At 51.4% G+C, this 18,321-nt stretch overlaps 1 protein-coding gene across 1 annotated transcript in view; it reads left to right on the top strand.

Moving 5' to 3' along the window:
* ANO2 (anoctamin 2) overlaps positions 1 to 18,321 on the top strand; it is a 314,636-nt gene that overhangs the window by 233,022 nt on the left and 63,293 nt on the right. The window contains exon 17 of the mRNA XM_024733224.1: positions 6,026 to 6,221. Within this exon, the coding sequence (XP_024588992.1) occupies positions 6,026 to 6,221 (196 nt within the window). The remainder of the gene's footprint in view (positions 1 to 6,025; positions 6,222 to 18,321) is intronic.

The following is an 18,321-nucleotide window of genomic DNA, read 5'->3' as shown; positions in this document are numbered from 1 at the left end:
GCTGCAGAGCACAGGCTCCGGACGCGCAGGCTCAGCGGCCATGGCTCACGGGCCCAGCCGCTCCGCGGCACGTGGGATCTTCCCGGACCGGGGCATGAACCCGTGTCCCCTGCATCGGCAGGCAGACTCTCAACCACTGCGCCACCAGGGAAGCCCAATGTTCTGATTTTTTAAAAATTCCATGGGTGGGGCTTCCCTGGCAGTCCAGTGTATGAGACTCCGTGCTTCCACTACAGGAGGCATGGGTTCGGTCCCTGGTAGGGGAACTAAGATTCCCTCATGCCGCATGATGTGACCAAAAAAATAAATCGATATTTTAAAAAAATTCCGTGGAGACCTTCTAAAGCTAGACTCGAGGGTGGGAAAATTTTTTATGTTGTTCAGAGATAATAAATGATTATCTCTTATCTTCCCTTTCACAACCCCGCCTAACTCCAAATCTTGATACCAACAGGAGATTGTGTATCAGAATCAGGAACTCATTGAGGCGTCTCACTCCGCCTGGGGTCCCCCAGCTATATGTAGCCAGCAGGTGCTGGGAATGGGGGTACAGTGGTAGGAAGATCACCTCGTGCAGGCAGGTGCCCTGGACTAGACCTGGCCTAGGCTTGTTGACTGAGATCATCACGACTAGCATTCCTTTCTACTTTCAGAAGTATTCCAGGTTGGGCAATAAATGATATAGTCCCCTACCAATTTGATATTTTAAAAAGCCTTATTTTACACTAACTTTTTCCCATTTTTTTTTTCACTTTTTATAAAACCCAGTCTTCTTGAGGAAGGGGCTTGGCATTTCCCTAGAACAAGGTGTGGAATCTGAGGTAAAGGAGTCAGGATGGTGTTTATAAAAGAGTGTTTTTTTGTTATGGAATTCGTCAAAGGCATCTATGGCAAGGAACTTGAGTGTCCGATATCATTTCCTCCTTCACCCCCTGTGATGAAACCTTGGCGGAAGACGCCAGGACCCCGACCACGAGGAGGGTTTTAGCGATGCCAGTCTGTCGTCAGTTGGGGGTATTTTTCATGGGATGACAAGAGCAAAGAAGAGCCCAGTGCAGTGTTCCTCTTCCTCACCCGTGGGAGAGGCCAGGATGGACAAAGATGCATTTTCTCTTTCTTCTCCAACCCATTGTGTAGAGCTAAAGTTTCTTTCCTTTTTGAATTAACCCTCTTTTTGTTTCCTTTTTATGTGGGAGGGGATTACCAGAGGCAATGTCCTGCCTCTAGAGCTGGGTGCCTGAGCTTTACTCCCACGCCCAAGACAGTCATTGACTTCTGTTTGTATCTCGGGAACCAGCCATCAGAAACCCTCCTCCATCACCTGGATTATCACAGTGATCTCCTAACTCGTCTGCCTGTCGGTTACGCTGTCCCCCGACAGATCATCAGCCTGTTGGTCTTTTTCAAATAAGTCACGTTACTCCTCTACTCACAACTCTCTAAAGGCTTCCCATCTCATGAAGTGTAGAGGCCGACATCCTTATACTACAGTTCCTCCCCTCCAACACCCATCTTCCACTCCCACTCTCCCCCTTCGCTCACTGCTTCAGCCACCCCCTGCCTGAACCCCCGGCTCTCCGATTTCCTCCTTTAGGTCCTTGCTGACATGTCACCTTCTCACCTATGCCTTTCCTGACCCCACCCTGTTTTAAGTTGCAACCTACCTCGATGCTCCCGTTTTGCTTTGTTTCTAGAGTATTGATCGCACCTGACGTACTATCTTTGTTACCTGCTTATGAGTTTGTCTGTCTTTCCCCACTAGGAGGTCAACACCACGAGGGCAGAAATTTCTGTTTTGTTTGCTGCTTTATCCCTCATACCCAGAACAATAACTGGTACACAGTAGGGGCTCAAGACATGTTTCATGAATGACTGCACGAGAAAATAAATTAATTAAGCAGGTGCCAGAGACAACTTGGTATGTCAATGATAGAGTTGTTGGTGCCTGTATTTTTTCAAATGGAGCTACTACTATGGGCTGTGCCCTCAACCGGGCTGCTCTCCCACTGGTGCAGCAGGGGTTGCTCTGCCCTGTGCATTTTTCTTGCTTCTGCTTATTCTTTCCTCCAAGCCTTCCCATAGGAAATGGTCCCACAGCTTCTTCCGTGACGTTTTCTCTGACTCATCCCCCTGCTCTGTGCCCAGAACATTCTAGAAGCTCCTGAGCTGAGGCCCGTCACCCTGTCCAGCTGCTACTAGGCTCACCCTTGCTGTCTGTGTGCAAGGTTTTCTCAGAATGCAAGTCCTGGAGGGTAGGGACCAGACCAGCTCTCACAGTGTGAAATTAGGGCTCTGGAATCTGTAGCCTGACTTCCACTGCAATGTGGCTGTGTCCCCAAGTAAAGCTATGGGATTCAAACGGCAAGTGCCACAAGAATGTGTTGTACAACCCAGGGAATATAGCCAATGTTTTGTAATAACTGTAAATAGAAAGTACCTTTTAACAATTGTATATAAAAAAAGAACCCACCAAGAACCACAGAGGCCATGATGCAGGCGACCAAGTGCAGGGTGGTGAGATTGCCCAGAGCTGAGGGTCGACAAGTCTTTACCAAACGGGTTCCACACAGGAGGCACCTCTCTGCACTGGCGTGAGGCACAGAGTGTAGTAGAAGACCAATCCCCCCTGTTGGCTTAGTTGGGGGACCTGATCACATACATGAAACACACTTACTGCACCACAATAAGTGGTCAGAAAATATTTGTTGAATTTAGTAAACAAAATCAATAATACAGCCAAAGTGATGAAAGTAGTACTGGGCTTGGTGCCAAAAGACCTGGGTTCTAATGTCAGGATGGGATTGTCGACCTTGCAGCCATAGAGCAGGGTTCAAATCCTGGATGGCACTGAATTGCATCTGCAAAAGGCATATCGTGCGTAACTGTTGTAGGGATTCATGCTAGTGCAAATATGGCTCGAATCATGACATCAAGAGAGCACACATGGATTAGCTGTTGGTGATGATGATGTTATGACCTTGAGTATCTTGGCTTTGCCATGTACCACCCGGACCTTGGACCAATCCCATTGCTGCTTCTTGGGCCTCAGTTTCCTTGTATATGAGATCAAAGGCTGGACGTGGATGACCCCTAAATGCTAAAACCCTCTAATTCCTACAGTGATCTAGGAGGCTAGCGTTGTAGTCTGTGCCTTGTGACCTTGAGCAAATGGCTTCACTTTCCACGCCTGTTTCCACATCTGCAAAATGGTCCTGGGACGGGGTCGGCGCTCTCCAAGCTCTTCTGGCTTGAAAACTGTGAATCTTGAGGTGCTTGTGGGAAACACCAAAGGAGCGGTTCGGAAGTGGATTTCTATAATGGGTTGGAAAATCAAGATCAGAGAAGTTAGGATGGCAGAGCCCAGCATCTGAGGGCTGGGGAGGGGCATGGAGGTGGAGCCAGGGCGTGGGTGGGGATGGGGAAAGGGCTTCCCTGAGTGAGTGGAGCAGTGCCGCTAGAAGAATAGGAGTCTTGTTATGTTGCAGTACTGCTTGCCTTTCGGCCTGTTTCTCAAGCTCCCAGCTGAGGCAGCAGGTCCAAATCACACTCTGAGTGGCGGGGAGGCGTGTCCTTACCCCAGCTTGCCCTCTCAGAGAAGGAGGATAGAAGCTGATCTTCTCCCCACACCCTGAACCCCAAGGCAAGGGACGTTTCTGGCACCGTTGTTTTCCCCAGTCATCCCCCAACACCCAACCCCGAATAGACACACACACAGTTGCTCTTCGATGCCCTGGCACGCCCCGCATCAATACTTCCATCACTGACCTTCACTGCAAAAGCGATCTGGGGGGAAAAGAATCTCACACCACATTTTCCAGGCCCATACTGTCCGGCAGTGACAATCCCAGAGGACAGGGAAGTGCAATGTCTACATTGTTGGAGGGCGGTGGTGTCATGTCCAGGTTTCCCCACGTCCATGGTAGTCATCCCTCCCCGGTCCTGGAGGCTGGGGCTCTGCTGCGCCCACCTGCACCCCCATCAAAGGAGGGGCCTCCCCACGGAGTGTTTTTCCCATCTAACCTCTCGTCTGCCCTGACACACACACACACACCCTCTACCTGGAGGCTGCTGCCATTCTGCCTTTCTTACAGAGGGCTTCTTTTTCTCACTGTGGTCACAAGGCAAGCACTAATGTTTGTGAAGCACATGGGGACCCACTGCTGAGGCTGCCACCAGCACCCCAAGAGGTCCGAAGACTTCCATAGAGGGACACATGTGCAGCCCATTTCCCATCACAGCCTACCGGAGTGTCATTCACACTGACTGCAAAGCACTGCCTAGCCAGAGTCCCCTCCCCACGCCTCCCCTTCTCTTCCCTTTTTTCTAGGGAGGGGAAATCCGTCGTCCAGGACAGTGTGTTTTTTCAGAGAAACCTTTCACCTGCCCCATTCTCTCCCCATGTTTTCCGTTTAGTCCTCCACAGCCAGCACCCACCCCCAGAAGAAATGTGACCTGAATCTTTCCTTTCCTGCAGAAAGAATGCTAAGAAATAAGACTCCGCTGGGCAGAAACGCATTAGAACTTTTTGCTCTGAGCAGGTCGCACACCTTGCCCTTCACCCTCAGCCCTCTGCCGGGCACTGTCTTCTCCTCAAATCCTTGTGCTCCGTGGAAATGGCCCTTCCTCCCCTGTGGTGGGAGGGGAAAGGGAGCTGGTCTCTGGGAGAGCACCTTATTATTCTTAGGCTCTGGAAAAAGGAAATGGGGCTGGCCCTCGAGGTCAAGGGGCTGGTAAACTTTCCATCTAAAGATAGTGCCAGAGATCGCTGTGCCGGTGAGAAATCTGAGTACTCCCCTGGTAGAGAAATCTTAGAGCGATGCTTTATTCACCCTGAGGACTGAGAGTCTAAAAGTCTTGCTCGGGGTTTCTTTCCCTTTTTTCTCCTTTGGGCAGCCTTCCTGCACCCACCCCACCAAGCTCTGACCCTAACCCTTCCCAGCTCAAACATCTTCAAGGGCTACCTATTGCCTTTCATCGAAGGCCCAGCTGAAATCCACTAGCTCCACAAACTCTTCCCTGAGCCCCTCTGTACTCTCAGTCCTGTTCACAGCTACCCTCTTCATTTGACACAACTGCATTATTTACTATTTACTCTGGTTGAACTTATCCCCATAGTAGATTGAAAGCTCCCTAATGAAAGAAATCACACCACATTGTGTCGCACACACTACCAGCGTTTCAGTCGTAGTTTCTCTTTTTTTTTTTTTTTTTTACTTTTTTAGATATTAATTTTTATAAGACTTCTAAACAGGTTTTACAATTTTTTGTAATTGAATGAAAGTCTCTTTAAATTCTGTGGTGCTTTACAATTTTCAGAAGTTTCACACTTTTTTTTTTTACATCTTTATTAGAGTATAATTGCTTTACAATGGTGTGTTGGTTTCTGCTTTATAACAAAATGAATCAGTTATACATATGTTCCCATATCTCTTTCCTCTTGCGTCTCCCTCCCTCCCACCCTCCCTATCCCACCTCTCCAGTCAGTCACAAAGCACCTAGCTGATCTCCCTGTGCTATGCGGCTGCTTCCCACTAGCTATCTACCTTACGTTTGGTAGTGTATATATGTCCATGCCTCTCTCTCGCTTTGTCACAGCTTACCCTTCCCCCCCCCATATCCTCAAGTCCATTCTCTAGTAGGTCTGTGTCTTTATTCCTGTCTTACCCCTAGGTTCTTCATGACATTTTTTTTTCTTAAATTCCATATATATGTGTTAGCATACGTGATTTCATAGAATCCCATAATAACCCTTTATTTTCCCTACCTCTGTATTCCCCACCCCCAGTGGTAACCTTAGTTTGTGGATGTGTGTTATAGGCCATTTGGAATCTGATAAACATGAAAGACATTCTCCCCTGGAAAATGCCCCCGTACCGGGAATTTGCATGAGTTCCAAGGTTGGCAGTGCCTCGTTGCCCACCAGTGGACTCCAGACTAATAGCACCCGATGTAGCAGACTCAAGTAATAGGTGGGCAGTAACTGCTGTCCACTGACGTGTGACTGTCTCCCTGTTTTCCCGAACAGATTGCCCTGACGTTCTCCATTGTCTTCGGGGTCATTGTCTATCGCATCACAACCGCTGCTGCTCTGTCGCTCAACAAGGCCACACGCTCCAACGTCCGGGTGACTGTGACGGCCACGGCGGTCATCATCAACCTCGTGGTCATCCTCATCCTGGATGAGATTTACGGCGCCGTGGCCAAGTGGCTCACCAAAATCGGTACCGTGTCACCACATTGCATGTTCGCCCTGGGCCCCCTTGAGGTGGCCAGTTCAGTGTGTGCAGGGTTTTTGGTGCCAGTGACCCAACATAAGAAAAAGGAAGTCCAGTGCACTTGGAGAAATGAGGAGGTGCAGGGTGTGTCCTTGTAGGGCCTCCGCCCTGGCAGGAATCCTTCCTGGAACGTTCTCGATCAATAGCCCAGGTCGATGGCCTTGTTATCCCCCAAGATTAATCATGGGGTCAGTTCTTTTTAGCTCAGCCTAGAAGCAAGAGCTGTTCAACACTTCCTGCTAAAAAAAGGCAGAGTTTCAGTTCTCCTCATTTTCCCAGCAGTGTTTATAAAGTTGGGAAAGCCTCTTGACACTTGAGCCCAAGAGGGTCTTATCTATCCCCATGTTGTCAGAGGTCCCAACAAATCCACGCATTCCACAGGCCCTGAGCAGACTTCAGAGAGGTGTATCAGGCTTCCCAAGCTTCCAGCCAGTGAGGAAAATGTAGTGGCCTCAATATTCAGACGTGTCATTTGAGCCGCAGGCTGCCGTTGCTTGAGCACCACTTTCTGGCACTTGTGCTTCGTAGACGTCGGGGTGGAGGGCGAGACCCTTTCCTCACTGCCTTTATCCTGGGTGGCCTGGAGGCATCTCTTTCCCTCGCTGAATCCAGGGACCAGCAGCCCCAGCCTCTCACTCACCTCCGGGGAGTTGAATTAATGATGTGATGTCTTTACTGTACTAACCAGTTGGAAGCGGACACTTGACAGGGTAGCCCCTCTTCAAGGGAGCCTTTCCTGGAGGCTTAGAGAATCAGGAAAGGTTTCACTAATGCCAGTGACTCTTTCAGTGCCTTCCCTGGCGTGGCTGCTACTCACGGTGGGCACTGACTTTGGTTTCCATGTGGATGTAGGCGATTTACCATCTGGCCGTTCCGCCGTCTTTGAGCACGTGCGTGTTTATATAGAAGTGTTACCTGTGTTCCTTCCTACGTTTCTTAAGAAAAGTGAGCAGAGAATTCCACTTCAGTGTGTTTGCTGGGATACAGGATTCCATGCAAGCACTTAGGACGAGCATCCCACACCCCTGGGGGCTCAGGAGAGGCTCCGGGTGAGGGCATCCAGTGGGAGAGCTCGGAAATAAATGGGCATGGATGTCAGCCATGTGCGTGGGGAGGAGGGGCTGGGCAGGAGGAGAGGAGGGCTCCCGGCAGAGGAAACAGAATGAGAAATCCGTCACTGAAGGCTGGGATCTGACCCGTCAGGGTCAGGAAAGGCGCAGGGAGAAGTGGAGTGTGGGCTGGGCTGGTACGATGGGTAAAATTGGGGGGTCTGAAATCCAGGGAGCCAAAGGAGCAGAGCTCAGCAGGTGGAAGAGAACACGAAGCACGTCCAGGATGGCCGGGGAGCCCATGCGGTGGTGCTCAAGGGTCCCGGCATGACCAGGGCACAGCATGGTGGGGAACTGGGCCCGGGGTGTTGGCTGAGCCCAGATGTTTTGGTGGAGGACCTTGAACGTCAGGCTGAGGACACTGCTTATTTTTACAGACGGTGGAAAAGTATTTGCTGAAGTTCAAAGGGGTATCCAGTAAAGAGTACCGTCTTACTGGCCTGGTTATTGAACCAGCTGAGAAGTAAGGCAAAGGCAGATGGAGACCAAAGCTGAGATTTCACCTTTAAAGCTGGAAAAGGCTGCATTGGAGGAAGCAACTTAGCAGGAGAGCCCAATAGGCTTCCTAATCCAGAATCCAGACAGACTGGCCTCCCGGTGGCAGGCAGCAGTGGGCAGGGCAGTCCTGCAGTTCTTAGGACATTGGAGGGGGTGGGGCACGGGACTCAGAAGAGCCCCTCCTGCAGACCGTTTGCTTCCCACAAAAGGACAGAGCAGATGCCCGTGTTACCTTCCACACCCACCAATGGGCTAAGCTCTTCCCCTTCTCTCACCCGGGAGGAGAAAGGAGTGAGGTGGGAAGACAAAGCAGGGGATTACAACTAATCACACTCCCTTCGCGTGGGGGAAAAGGCAGGAGTGCAAAGAAATGCCCTCCATCCCCTGAACAGCTCCCAACCTGACACCGCTGTGGGATTTTTGTTTGTTTGTTTGTTTAACATCTTTATTGGAGTATAATTGCTTTACAATGGTGCGTTAGTTTCTGCTTTATAGCAAAGTGAATCAGCCATATATATACATATATCCCCATATCTCCTCCCTCTTGCGTCTCCCTCCCTCCCACCCTCCCTACCCCACCCCTCTAGGTGGTCACAAAGCACCGAGCTGATCTCCCTGTGCCCTGCGGCTGCTTCCCGCTAGCTATCTATTTTACATTTGATAGTATGTATAAGTCCATGCCACTCTCTCACTTCGTCCCAGCTTCCTCTCCCCCTCCCCATGCCCTCAAGTTCGTTCTCTACGCTGTGGGGTTTGAAGAGCATGATGGGCTGGTGGGAACTGTTTGCCAAATGACTCCAGCAGGATGCCACAGAGTGGAAGGAGGCGGGGGATCCAGAGTAGAGGAGCTGTTGAGTGTGTGGGCAGGAAGTAGGGAGAAAGGAACCGGAAATCAGTGATGATGCAGCAGTCCATCTGTGTTACATTATTCCCTTATCTTGCACAGCTCCAGACAGTGGTAAAGATCCAAGATAGAGTGTCGACAATCAAAAACTCATTAACAAGTATTTAGTGAGTCCCTCCCACGTACAAGGCTAGGCAGGTTCTCTTTGTCTTGGCCATGAAGCCCTTTCCGCCATGAAGCTGTATCCACTGTTTCTAACAGCTCCCCCTTCCTCACCCAAAAGTTCAGACTCCTCCAAGCAGTTAAGCCGATGTCCCGTGGTCCGTACGAAAGTCTGCGCGCTGGAAAGGAGGTGAAATTCTAACAAGTGCACTTTGTTCTTTGTGGTCGCGATACTCACTCATGAAGCATTTTTACTCATCTTAAAAACGGATTTGGTTATCCCACTTCATCTTCACAAACTACGTGTGGTCAGCAAGGGAAGTGTTCCATCCTCATCTGACTAAGGTTCAAACTCAGATCCTGCCCCTAAAATGCCAGTGTCTTTTGTGCAGTTTTGATGTGCGTTTCTCACTGTCTGGATTGGTGTATTGGTCTCTACCCTGGGCCCCACGTGGGCATTGCTTGGGTCGTTGCTCTTGTCTGTCTGAGACTGGATGTTTCCAGAGGGCTCAGAAGGTGTGGTGTATTGTGGAAAGATCACGGAACTGGGGAGTCCAGGGGGAGAGCCATGAATTCCAGCCCCGCCTCCTCCTCCCTCCCCCACCATCTGTGTGGTGTTGGGTGAACAGGGAACTTTGCTGGACCAAGTTTTGTTGATGCTTCCTTCATCGTTGGCCTCCTTCCTGTCTGCTGACCATCACGCCCATCTAGACTGTTGTCAGAGCCTAATGACTGACTATGCCCTTGCCTTCAGCCTCTTCCTGGGGCCCTCAGTCTTGGAAACTCCACCCAATCAGCCTTTCTCAAAGAGTGCACTGGGGATGCATCCCTCCCAGTTGGGCCCCACAGAGAGCTTCCTTGCACCCTTAAGTCAGATCCAAACTAGCATCTGAGAGGCTCTCAACCACCTTCTTCCCAGTGTCTGCTTCCATCCCCTCTGACCACCTAACTCACAGTCACCCCCCATCAGCCTATGCCTCGCTCAGGCTGCAGTAGCCCTCAGTGACCCTCCCCTTAAAGGACCTCTCGAGGTCGCCTCCTTCGTGAATGGTGTGACAGGCCTACCTGCAGGCAGAGGTGTGGTTTCAGAGCCCCCAGGCCGCCACGGGGACGTAAAGCTGTGGATAAGGCCACCTGATAGACTGAGGGTCCTGCCAAGCTTAGGGGCTTCCTTTGCCATTGTCACGCTGGGTTTAATTCCCATCTGGCTTCCTGCCCGAGATCTCCTGATGGATGAGGAGGCGGTGACCATGTGCTTTGCTCACCAGGTGCAAACAGCTGGTGTAAACAACTCCAATGAGTTCCTGAGTGTTTCCTGCAAAGTTGGGTGATGGAAGACCCATTCCCTAGGAGGTCCCTCAACAGGCCCCAGTGTCAGGCCTATCTGAGGTCTGTTCTTGCCACAAATATTTGTGACAAAAGACAGAATTTGTTAAATTCCTTGAGTGTGATTAATGATAGATAAAGGCAGTAACTGTCTACCTGGTGGCCAGGATAACAACAGTCATGGGCTTGGGTGCAAGACACGCTATCATCTGGAGGTGACGGGGTCCTAGTGGCGCAGGGACTGAGCTGAAGTCTGGGGCTGGGGTCGGGGTGTCTGGAGAAACAAAGATGCTTTGGGACCTTGTCGGCCAAGGCACGCTGTGCAAAGTGTGTAGCCTGGTTCAGCAAGTATCAGTCGCTGACATTTGTGAGGATCTCAGTGAACTGGTGGGACAAGGACTGTCAGTCCCTAGTGATCTGTTCTTTCCTGGAGGGGCCACACGGGGTTATAGGGAAAGGATCCAGTTGCTGGAAGAGGAAGCAAGCAAGAGCCGGGCAGGACATTAGGACACCAGACACCCATGCAGACAGGATGGGGCTGGAATTCATGGCTCTCCCCCTGGACTCCCCAGTTCCGTGATCTTTCCACAATACACCACACCTTCTGAGCCCTCCGGAAACATCCAGTCTCAGACCCTTGGCAGGCCAGGGTCTGAGGTAAGACGACAGGGGTCACCAGACAGACCAGCTCAAGGTGTGCTTCTGTCTCAGTCTGTTCAGGCTGCTATAACACAGTGCCATGGACTGGGTGGCTGATAAACAACAGAAACTCATGTCTCAGACTTCTGGAGGCTGGACGTCCAGGATGAGGGTGCCAGCATGGCCGGGGCCTGGTGAAAGCCCTCTTCTAGGTTGCAGATGGCTGTCTCCTTGCTGTGTCCTCACGTGGTGGAAGGGGCGAGGGAGCTCTGTGGGGGGGTCTCTTTTATAAGGGCACTAATCCCATTCATGAGGGCTCCACCCTCATGACCGAAGCACCTCCCAAAGACCCTACCTCCCAATACCATCACCTTTGGGGGTTGGGATTTCAACATGTGAATTTGGGGGAACACAAACATTCAGACCATTGCAGCTTCCTACTTGGGTCAGGGCACAGGGTGCACTGTGCCCGTGAGGCAGTGAGCTTCCGAGCCCAAGCTTGGGGAGTCTGACGTCTAGTGTTCCTGAAACGGTAGGGTCTTGTCGTGACTGACATAGGCATGGGTCCGGCTTGGCCTAGAAGGGGCCCCATGTGCACTCTAGCTCCAGGCAGAGTGAGGAAGGCAGGGCTGACCCCAGGCTTCTCAGCTGAATAATCCAGCTGCCACGAGCTCGTCTTTGTCAGCGTCGTTCTCTGACTCCAGCTTCTCCCCCTCCTCTCCTTTCAAACTCTGCAAAGTGCTGGCTTGTGTGTGAGGCTGTATGATTCATCTTTACTCTGCCCTGAGTCTCTCCTAGTTACAGGGCTGGGCTCACTGTGTGTACCTGGGGCACAATTACTGTGTCAAGTCAAAGCCTCCAGTTCTTAGGAAGAGGCTGTGTTTGTGAGTTGTTTAAATATTGCTGATAACCCTGCCCCTGAGTGTCGCTACCAAAGCGGGGGCAGGGAAGTGACAAAAGGAGAGACGGGGAAAGGATCTGGTTTTACGGACACCCGTTGTGTACCAGGCACCGGCGGGCACTGTATGTAGTGTTTCACCGAATTTTCACGTTAGCGCCCGGAACTGGTTGTTTCTTTCACCTTCTTTATGAGGGGTCTGAAGAGGTTTAGAAACTTGACCAAGACCCATAGTTGATAGCGGTGTGCGTACACAGCCTGTGCCGGGCCCCGTTCGAAGCACTCTATGTATACTAGTATATTTAATCCTCAAAATAGCCCCAAGGGCGAGGGTGGTCTCAACCCTCCCACAGGCCCAAGGTCCTCTGGCTGTGAGCGGTGAGGACCCTGGCCTTGGTGTCCTCACTGAGACCACAGCGCCCCACTGCCTGGTAATACGTAGCTGTCCTTTGGCCTCGGGAAGTTCTAAATGTGTCGGGAAAGCAGAAGAAAACACGTTAGAGGCTTCCAGAAGATTTAAAATGCGACGCAGCCACCCATGAGAACGTCAGGTCGCTGGGGTGGGGACGTCCTCTGGGGACAAGCGAGGAGACAGTGGGAGCCAGCCCCCCCGTGCAGGCCCGCAGGCATGAGGAGACCTCCGCAGGTTCGCAGACTTTGGGGTCTCATGTGCTTTATTAAATTTTTTTAAAGAACACCTTTTTTTGGGAGAATTGAAGTACCACCAGGAGGTCCAGAGTCTAGAACTGTGCATCCAGTTCTAAGCCATCCTCTGCACAGGCTGCATCTGACCACCGAGAAGAGAAGAGAGGGAAGAAATGAAAAGGAGGGGGAAACTCAGAACCAAAGGCTGCCGGGACATCACAAATTCTTTAAAGAGAAACATTTTGGGTATACAGGGATGGATCTAATTTCGCATCAAATGTGCACGACGTGTGTTTTCAGAGCGCAGGGTGAAGGGCTGCTTTCTTGGCTCTGAGCACTGGGGCAAAGGGCGTCAGCTTCCCTGCACAGGGGTGTGCTTCCGGAGCAGGAAGCCAGGTGGATGCGCGTGGATGTGCATGAATGCGTGTGGATACGTGTGGATGCATGTGCATGTGTGTGGATGCGCGTGGATACGTGTGGATGTGAGTGAATGCGTGTGGATGCGTGTGGATGTGTGTGGGCTGGTCTGAGACCTGTGCCTTCCGGGTGGGGAGACCACAGTACTGGCACTTTGAAATCTGGCTTAGAGTCATGTCTGCTGGGTTGTTTTCCTGGTCTGCCACCAGCTCATGACTGCCTGGGTGGCCTCCTGCCCGTCCCGTCTGGGAGGCCAGGGGAAGGGTGTGGCCAGGGTAGATTCTGCCACTGTTTGAGGGCCCCCCTCCGTGATGTTGGCTTAAAGTAACTGTAAATGTCGTCTGGGAAGCAGAGGGGATGGTGGGAGGCTGCTGCTAGTAATGCAGAAGACACGAGCACGGTTATAGCCTGAGTTTGTGGAACGATTATTAATGACACTGCTACTTTTATAACAGTTTAATACAACTGGCAAGAATCCCTCCCAAACTTGAGCTGTAACTATGAACATGTCTCTCATTTTTCCAGTTAATCACTGAAGCACTCATCTCTCCTTTTAGCAAGAAGCCCCCATCTCTCCTTTTAGCAAGAAGCCCCATACATTCCTCTCCCTTTCTTTGAGTTTTCTGAGAACCCAGAGCCTGAATCCATGAGAAGCAAGGGAGTCATGGTGGTCGTGCTCTGTTGGCCATCGTTTCCCTCCAGGCCCCTTCTCCCCCTGCGTCCACCGTGGTCTGTGCCCCAAGGCCCAGCAGATTCTATCACCAGGTACCCCACGCTGACTGGTGGCTGGGCTCAGCCAGTGGGAAGCAATGGAAGGAGCTTAGGGGGTAGAGGAGACGGAATTGGGGCCATTTCTTCCCTGATTTGCCCTCACCTCTGGCAAAAGTGTGCCTTCGTTAAAATCCCTTCTTCTGAACCATCTGAGGTAAACTGTTTCCTGGTGCGATGCTGACTAACAGGAGGGTCAGGGCAACATCCATGCTTCAACAGGGAGATACCTAGAGTACGGCCAGCCCTTCACTCCTCGTGTGTCTCATTGCTACACCACATTGCTGCCGGATGCTGGCCTCGTCTCATCGGACAGGAGAGGCTGGACCACTGCTGAGATGGTCCGTCCACACCGCCGGTCCCAGACAGGTCACTGGTCTCTTTAAGGAAGGACCGTCCTCTCCTTCAGAGGAAGCTCCATCGAGGGTCTGCAGCTATCAGGACACATAGGACCTGCATCCGCACCTCCAAGATGTCATTCTTCACGCAGACCCAGACTCCCTTCTCCCTGGAAATCCACCCTAGTTGCATACAGCCTGTCTTCTTAAACTTTCAAAACACAGTAGATCTGATGATACCTCGTCCCACCTCTCCCTGTGGGAGGTGACCCTCAGTGACTAGGGGGGCTCTCATCACCCCAAGTGATGCCAGCCCACCCCAGCCTTCAAAGAGGGCTCGGTCAGAGATTCTCGGGTAACCTGCTGGCATTTCTCTCACCAAAGAAGTGGAAACAAATGAAAAGTCTAATAGAGTGCCTTGCTACAGCATCCTACTAACACAAGTGTTTGCGACCTTACACGGTGCTTCGTGCTTTCCATACTTTTGCTTGGACTTCACAACAAATGTTTCAGGAAGGTACCATTTTAGGAGTTAGGATGGTGAGGCTCAGAAAGGTAAATCACGTCTCTGCAGGAGAGTGGGACAGAAAGGTCTTCTTGCTCCCAGCCCAGAACCTCCTCTCCCCTTGTCGTAGGCTCCGCGGTAGTGCCGTAGAACACAGAGGACCAGAGCAGAGAGGACCTGGGAAATCACCCACTTCAGGCTGTGGCTTGCCTGAGGGTCTGATGCCTCAGAGCTGGCCAGGTGCTTTGGGGGATGGTTCTCAAGTCACACAAAGCCCCAGCCGCCTTGGGGCATGAGGACAGAAGCACACAGGCCCAGTGACTCAGTGAGTCTAACTTTGAACTCTCAATTTTCCCTCCAAACCTGTCACTTTCATCATTCTTCCCATCTCAGCAAGTAGCACTCACACGCTCTTACCAGAACCCAAGCATCCTCCTGGATCGCTCTTTTTTTCACCCCTAAACTCCCGTCTGGTAAGTATTGTCTAGTCCTCCTTCAGACGTTTCCCAGCTCTGATCAGTTCTCACGACCTCCCTCCCAATACTGGTCGTGTCCTGCCTGGACAACCACACAGTCCTGGTTTGTCTCTCTGCTTCCGCTTCTGTCCCCCACTCCATGCCCGCACACACACGCTTCCTTTCCAGGGGTCCTTCTCAGCATCTCTCTGCCTCACCCATAAGGAGACTTCCCACTGTGTGTCCTGTGAATCTCAGGTCCTTCCAGTGGCTACAGAACCCCTTCCTCTCCATTCCTCTTCCTCATACTTTCTCGTCACTCCGACTCCGAATGCCCCAGCCCTTGGGACTGTCTGTTCCACCCCTGCCCCAAGCTCCTCATTCAGAGACCTCTCCTGGCCACTCCAACTAAAACAGTCTTCCTGTTGCCTTTTCCTCCCGCTTCTCATCTCCCTGTGGATTCCATCAGTACTCACTGCCCTCCGACACGCCCCCCTCCCTCTTCTGGACCGTATGCACCACATGGCAGGGAGCTCATGGCACACGGCTGTACTCCCAGCGCCCAGTGCCTGGCACACCAGGGTCACTAGGTGGACATTTGTTGAATAAAAAAAGATAACGATGGAAAAGGTAAAAACATTCCCTTTGGGTGATCTTCCCCTGGGAAGACACCAGGGGATGGACTGAGATGGGATTACTCCACCTCTGCTCGCTGGGGGCTCGGTTTCTAGACCAGCGAGTGTGTTTGCCAGATGACTCCGCCGGTGTTGTGTCTGCGGTTGTGACCCGGGCACGCCGACCTGTTCTCTCCCTGCTCCCTCTTTGCCACGAGGAGAGCATCCCCATAGAGCAGACGGAACAGTTGAATGGGGACCCCATGTCAAGTGTTGCACAGCGCGCTGGAGTTCTCAGGGATGCCCTGTAACAGAGCGCTGCTCTCTGTCTGTCTCCCTCTCTCTCTGCAGGTGCTTGCTCCCTTTTGTGTCCCCTTTCCTTAAAATGTACTGTCACCGGGGGCTGGGCTGCTAGAGCACAGTAGGCCTCCTGTCCCTTTGGGGGCAGCCGTCATCTTCCTGATTCTAAGGGTGGGGCCCCTTGTGCTTAGAAACGCTCTAGGGCTCCAGGGGTATCTCAGGAGCACCCACCCATAATCTCCAGCTCTGGGGCGCCCAGTGCCCTGGGACAATGCACCGGCTGCCTGGTTATCCAGCTCGCTGGCTTCTGCCATGGTGATTCCTTCCCCATGGCATAAACAAGGCAACAACGTCACACAGGAGGCCAGGATCACCTCCACCGCCAAACCCACACACCTGCCCACACACACAAACGGGGAAGGCCATATGATTGGGCTGTCAGGAAACACTGCTGTTTGTAAAAGCTGGATCTGTCCTGGGGGAGAGGCAGGGAGCGCTGTGGCGCCTTTACTTTCTGACGCAGCTTCCGTCCTTCCCAGAGCCGTGCCAGGGCTGGAACTGGTTGAAGTTCACACCTGGGCATCGCCTTTTTGTCTTGTCGCCATCATTCTGTATCTGCTGGATTGTCAGGGACACCCATTAGGATGAACTGCTCTTCTAACATTCTGATTCCACAGCTGACATCCTCTTGCCTGCCGTGCTGTTTCCATATGACGAGGATGGTGCTCTGGGGACTTGGAATTCTGAGCTGGCCCCCTGAGACTTGCTTGGGCTTTCATACTAATTATTTTCCAAGGCAGTTTACAGCTGGGTCATTTATACTCATATTTTTTCATGACACAATGCGTCAGAGGTTTAACACTTAAAAGAAAGGGGGTTGGGTAAGGGCGCCACACAGGAATTCTCTGATGGTCTCTCCTGGTCCTAGAGTCTGCCCTTTGTCCGAAATCTGCTCCAGCTGGTGGTGAGCAGGTGAAACTCTCAGATGGCCTCCAGTCAACCTGGGGTGGCTTCCTGGGGGAGGTGAGATTTCAGGAGCCTGGGAATGCTGGAGAGGGGTTGCATTCTCCCTTCTCACACTGTCTCCATGTTGACTCTCCTCCTCTCCATCCCCGTAGCAATTGATATCTAAAGACACTTTATTTGGAGCTTTATAAAACACAAGCCTGGTCCATTTTCTCATGGGCTCAGTTTGGGACCACTCCAGATTCTGTGTCCTATCAGGGGATGGTGCCCAGTGTCCTGAAGTGCCCTAACTGTGCTGTAGACATCATCCCACCCCAAAAAGGACCCTGAAAAACCTGTTCTGTTTCACTGGTGTAGGTGGGCGAGGCTCCTCATGTTGGCTGTTGGAAGAGCTCTATTCTAAGATGGCACAATATCGTATGTACATCAGCTAATTATACTTCAATCAAAAAAAAAAAGAGACCCAAATTCGCAGGGAGCTCCAGGGCCCCCGTTCTCTCCCTCCCCAGGGCCGCGTTCCCTGGGACCCCCCCCAAATTCCCCAGAACTCTCAGCAAAGCACCCAGCATGGCCGCAGAGCTTCTCTGTTGTGGGACCCTCGACTGATTTAGTGGCCTATCAAGGGAATTTAGATTGTTTATTGGAAATGCCCATTATTTATGGTGGCTCATGGCCTTAAAAGCATAGGCACAGGCTGTTTTTAGAAATAAACCTAATAAATAATAAGCAGACCCATGATTTATCAGGATGGAGGAAGGAAGTCACTCATTTCCAGTTGGAGCAAAGAGCTCTGAAGGGACTGGATTCTCTTTCCAGAGAACTTAGAGGGAATTCCTGTAGGGATTGGGGGATCTGCATACAAAGAGTTCAAAGGCAATTATAAAAGAAAATCAAAGACATGTGCCTCTCTGTACCTCATCCTTAATCCCCTTCTAGCCACATTTACAAGGTGAGTTTTCCAAATTTTTAGATCCTCAGACCTGATTACCTGAAAACTGAGGTGACCTCAGCTTTCATTTTCTTGCCCCCAAAATATTTAAAATTGAGAAATTGGTTGGGCAGAGGCTCAAACTCCTATTGAAAGTGATCCCTCCCACCCTCCTTCCTTCCTTCCTTCCTTCCTTCCTTCCTCCTGTCCACTGAAAAAAATTCACAACCTAAAAGTTGAGCATTATGTTTTATTCAGTGGACTTTCTGATTACTTAAGCCCGGGATGCAGACTCTCAGGTAGCTCTGAGGGTCTGCTCGGAAGAGGTGAGGGGAGAGCCAGGATACACAGGAGTTTCTGCAACAAAAACCAGGTAGTTGGACCATCGAAAGATTACTGTTAGTCAAAGAAAAACAGACAAGTTAATGAATTTAGCGATTTTCTAAGTTTGAGAAGATGCAAGAGTCCGGGCTCATTGAAATCACCTCTTTGATATGCACCTTAACTATCTAGGGTCAGTGTCCTGCTTTTCTCCGTTCTGGATTCCGTTCAGGGGGCACAGTCCAGGGTGGCTGCACTGGCTGATGACTCGATGGCTGCTCCGTCCTTTGTTTACTGATAGGCGGTGACTTTC

This window comes from Neophocaena asiaeorientalis, unplaced genomic scaffold (assembly GCF_003031525.2).
Source record: "Neophocaena asiaeorientalis asiaeorientalis breed wild unplaced genomic scaffold, Neophocaena_asiaeorientalis_V1.1 scaffold150, whole genome shotgun sequence".
In the NCBI taxonomy this organism is placed as follows: domain Eukaryota; kingdom Metazoa; phylum Chordata; class Mammalia; order Artiodactyla; family Phocoenidae; genus Neophocaena; species Neophocaena asiaeorientalis.
The sequence above is the reverse complement of the archived record's forward strand: the minus strand, read 5'-3'. Positions and strand labels throughout refer to the sequence as shown.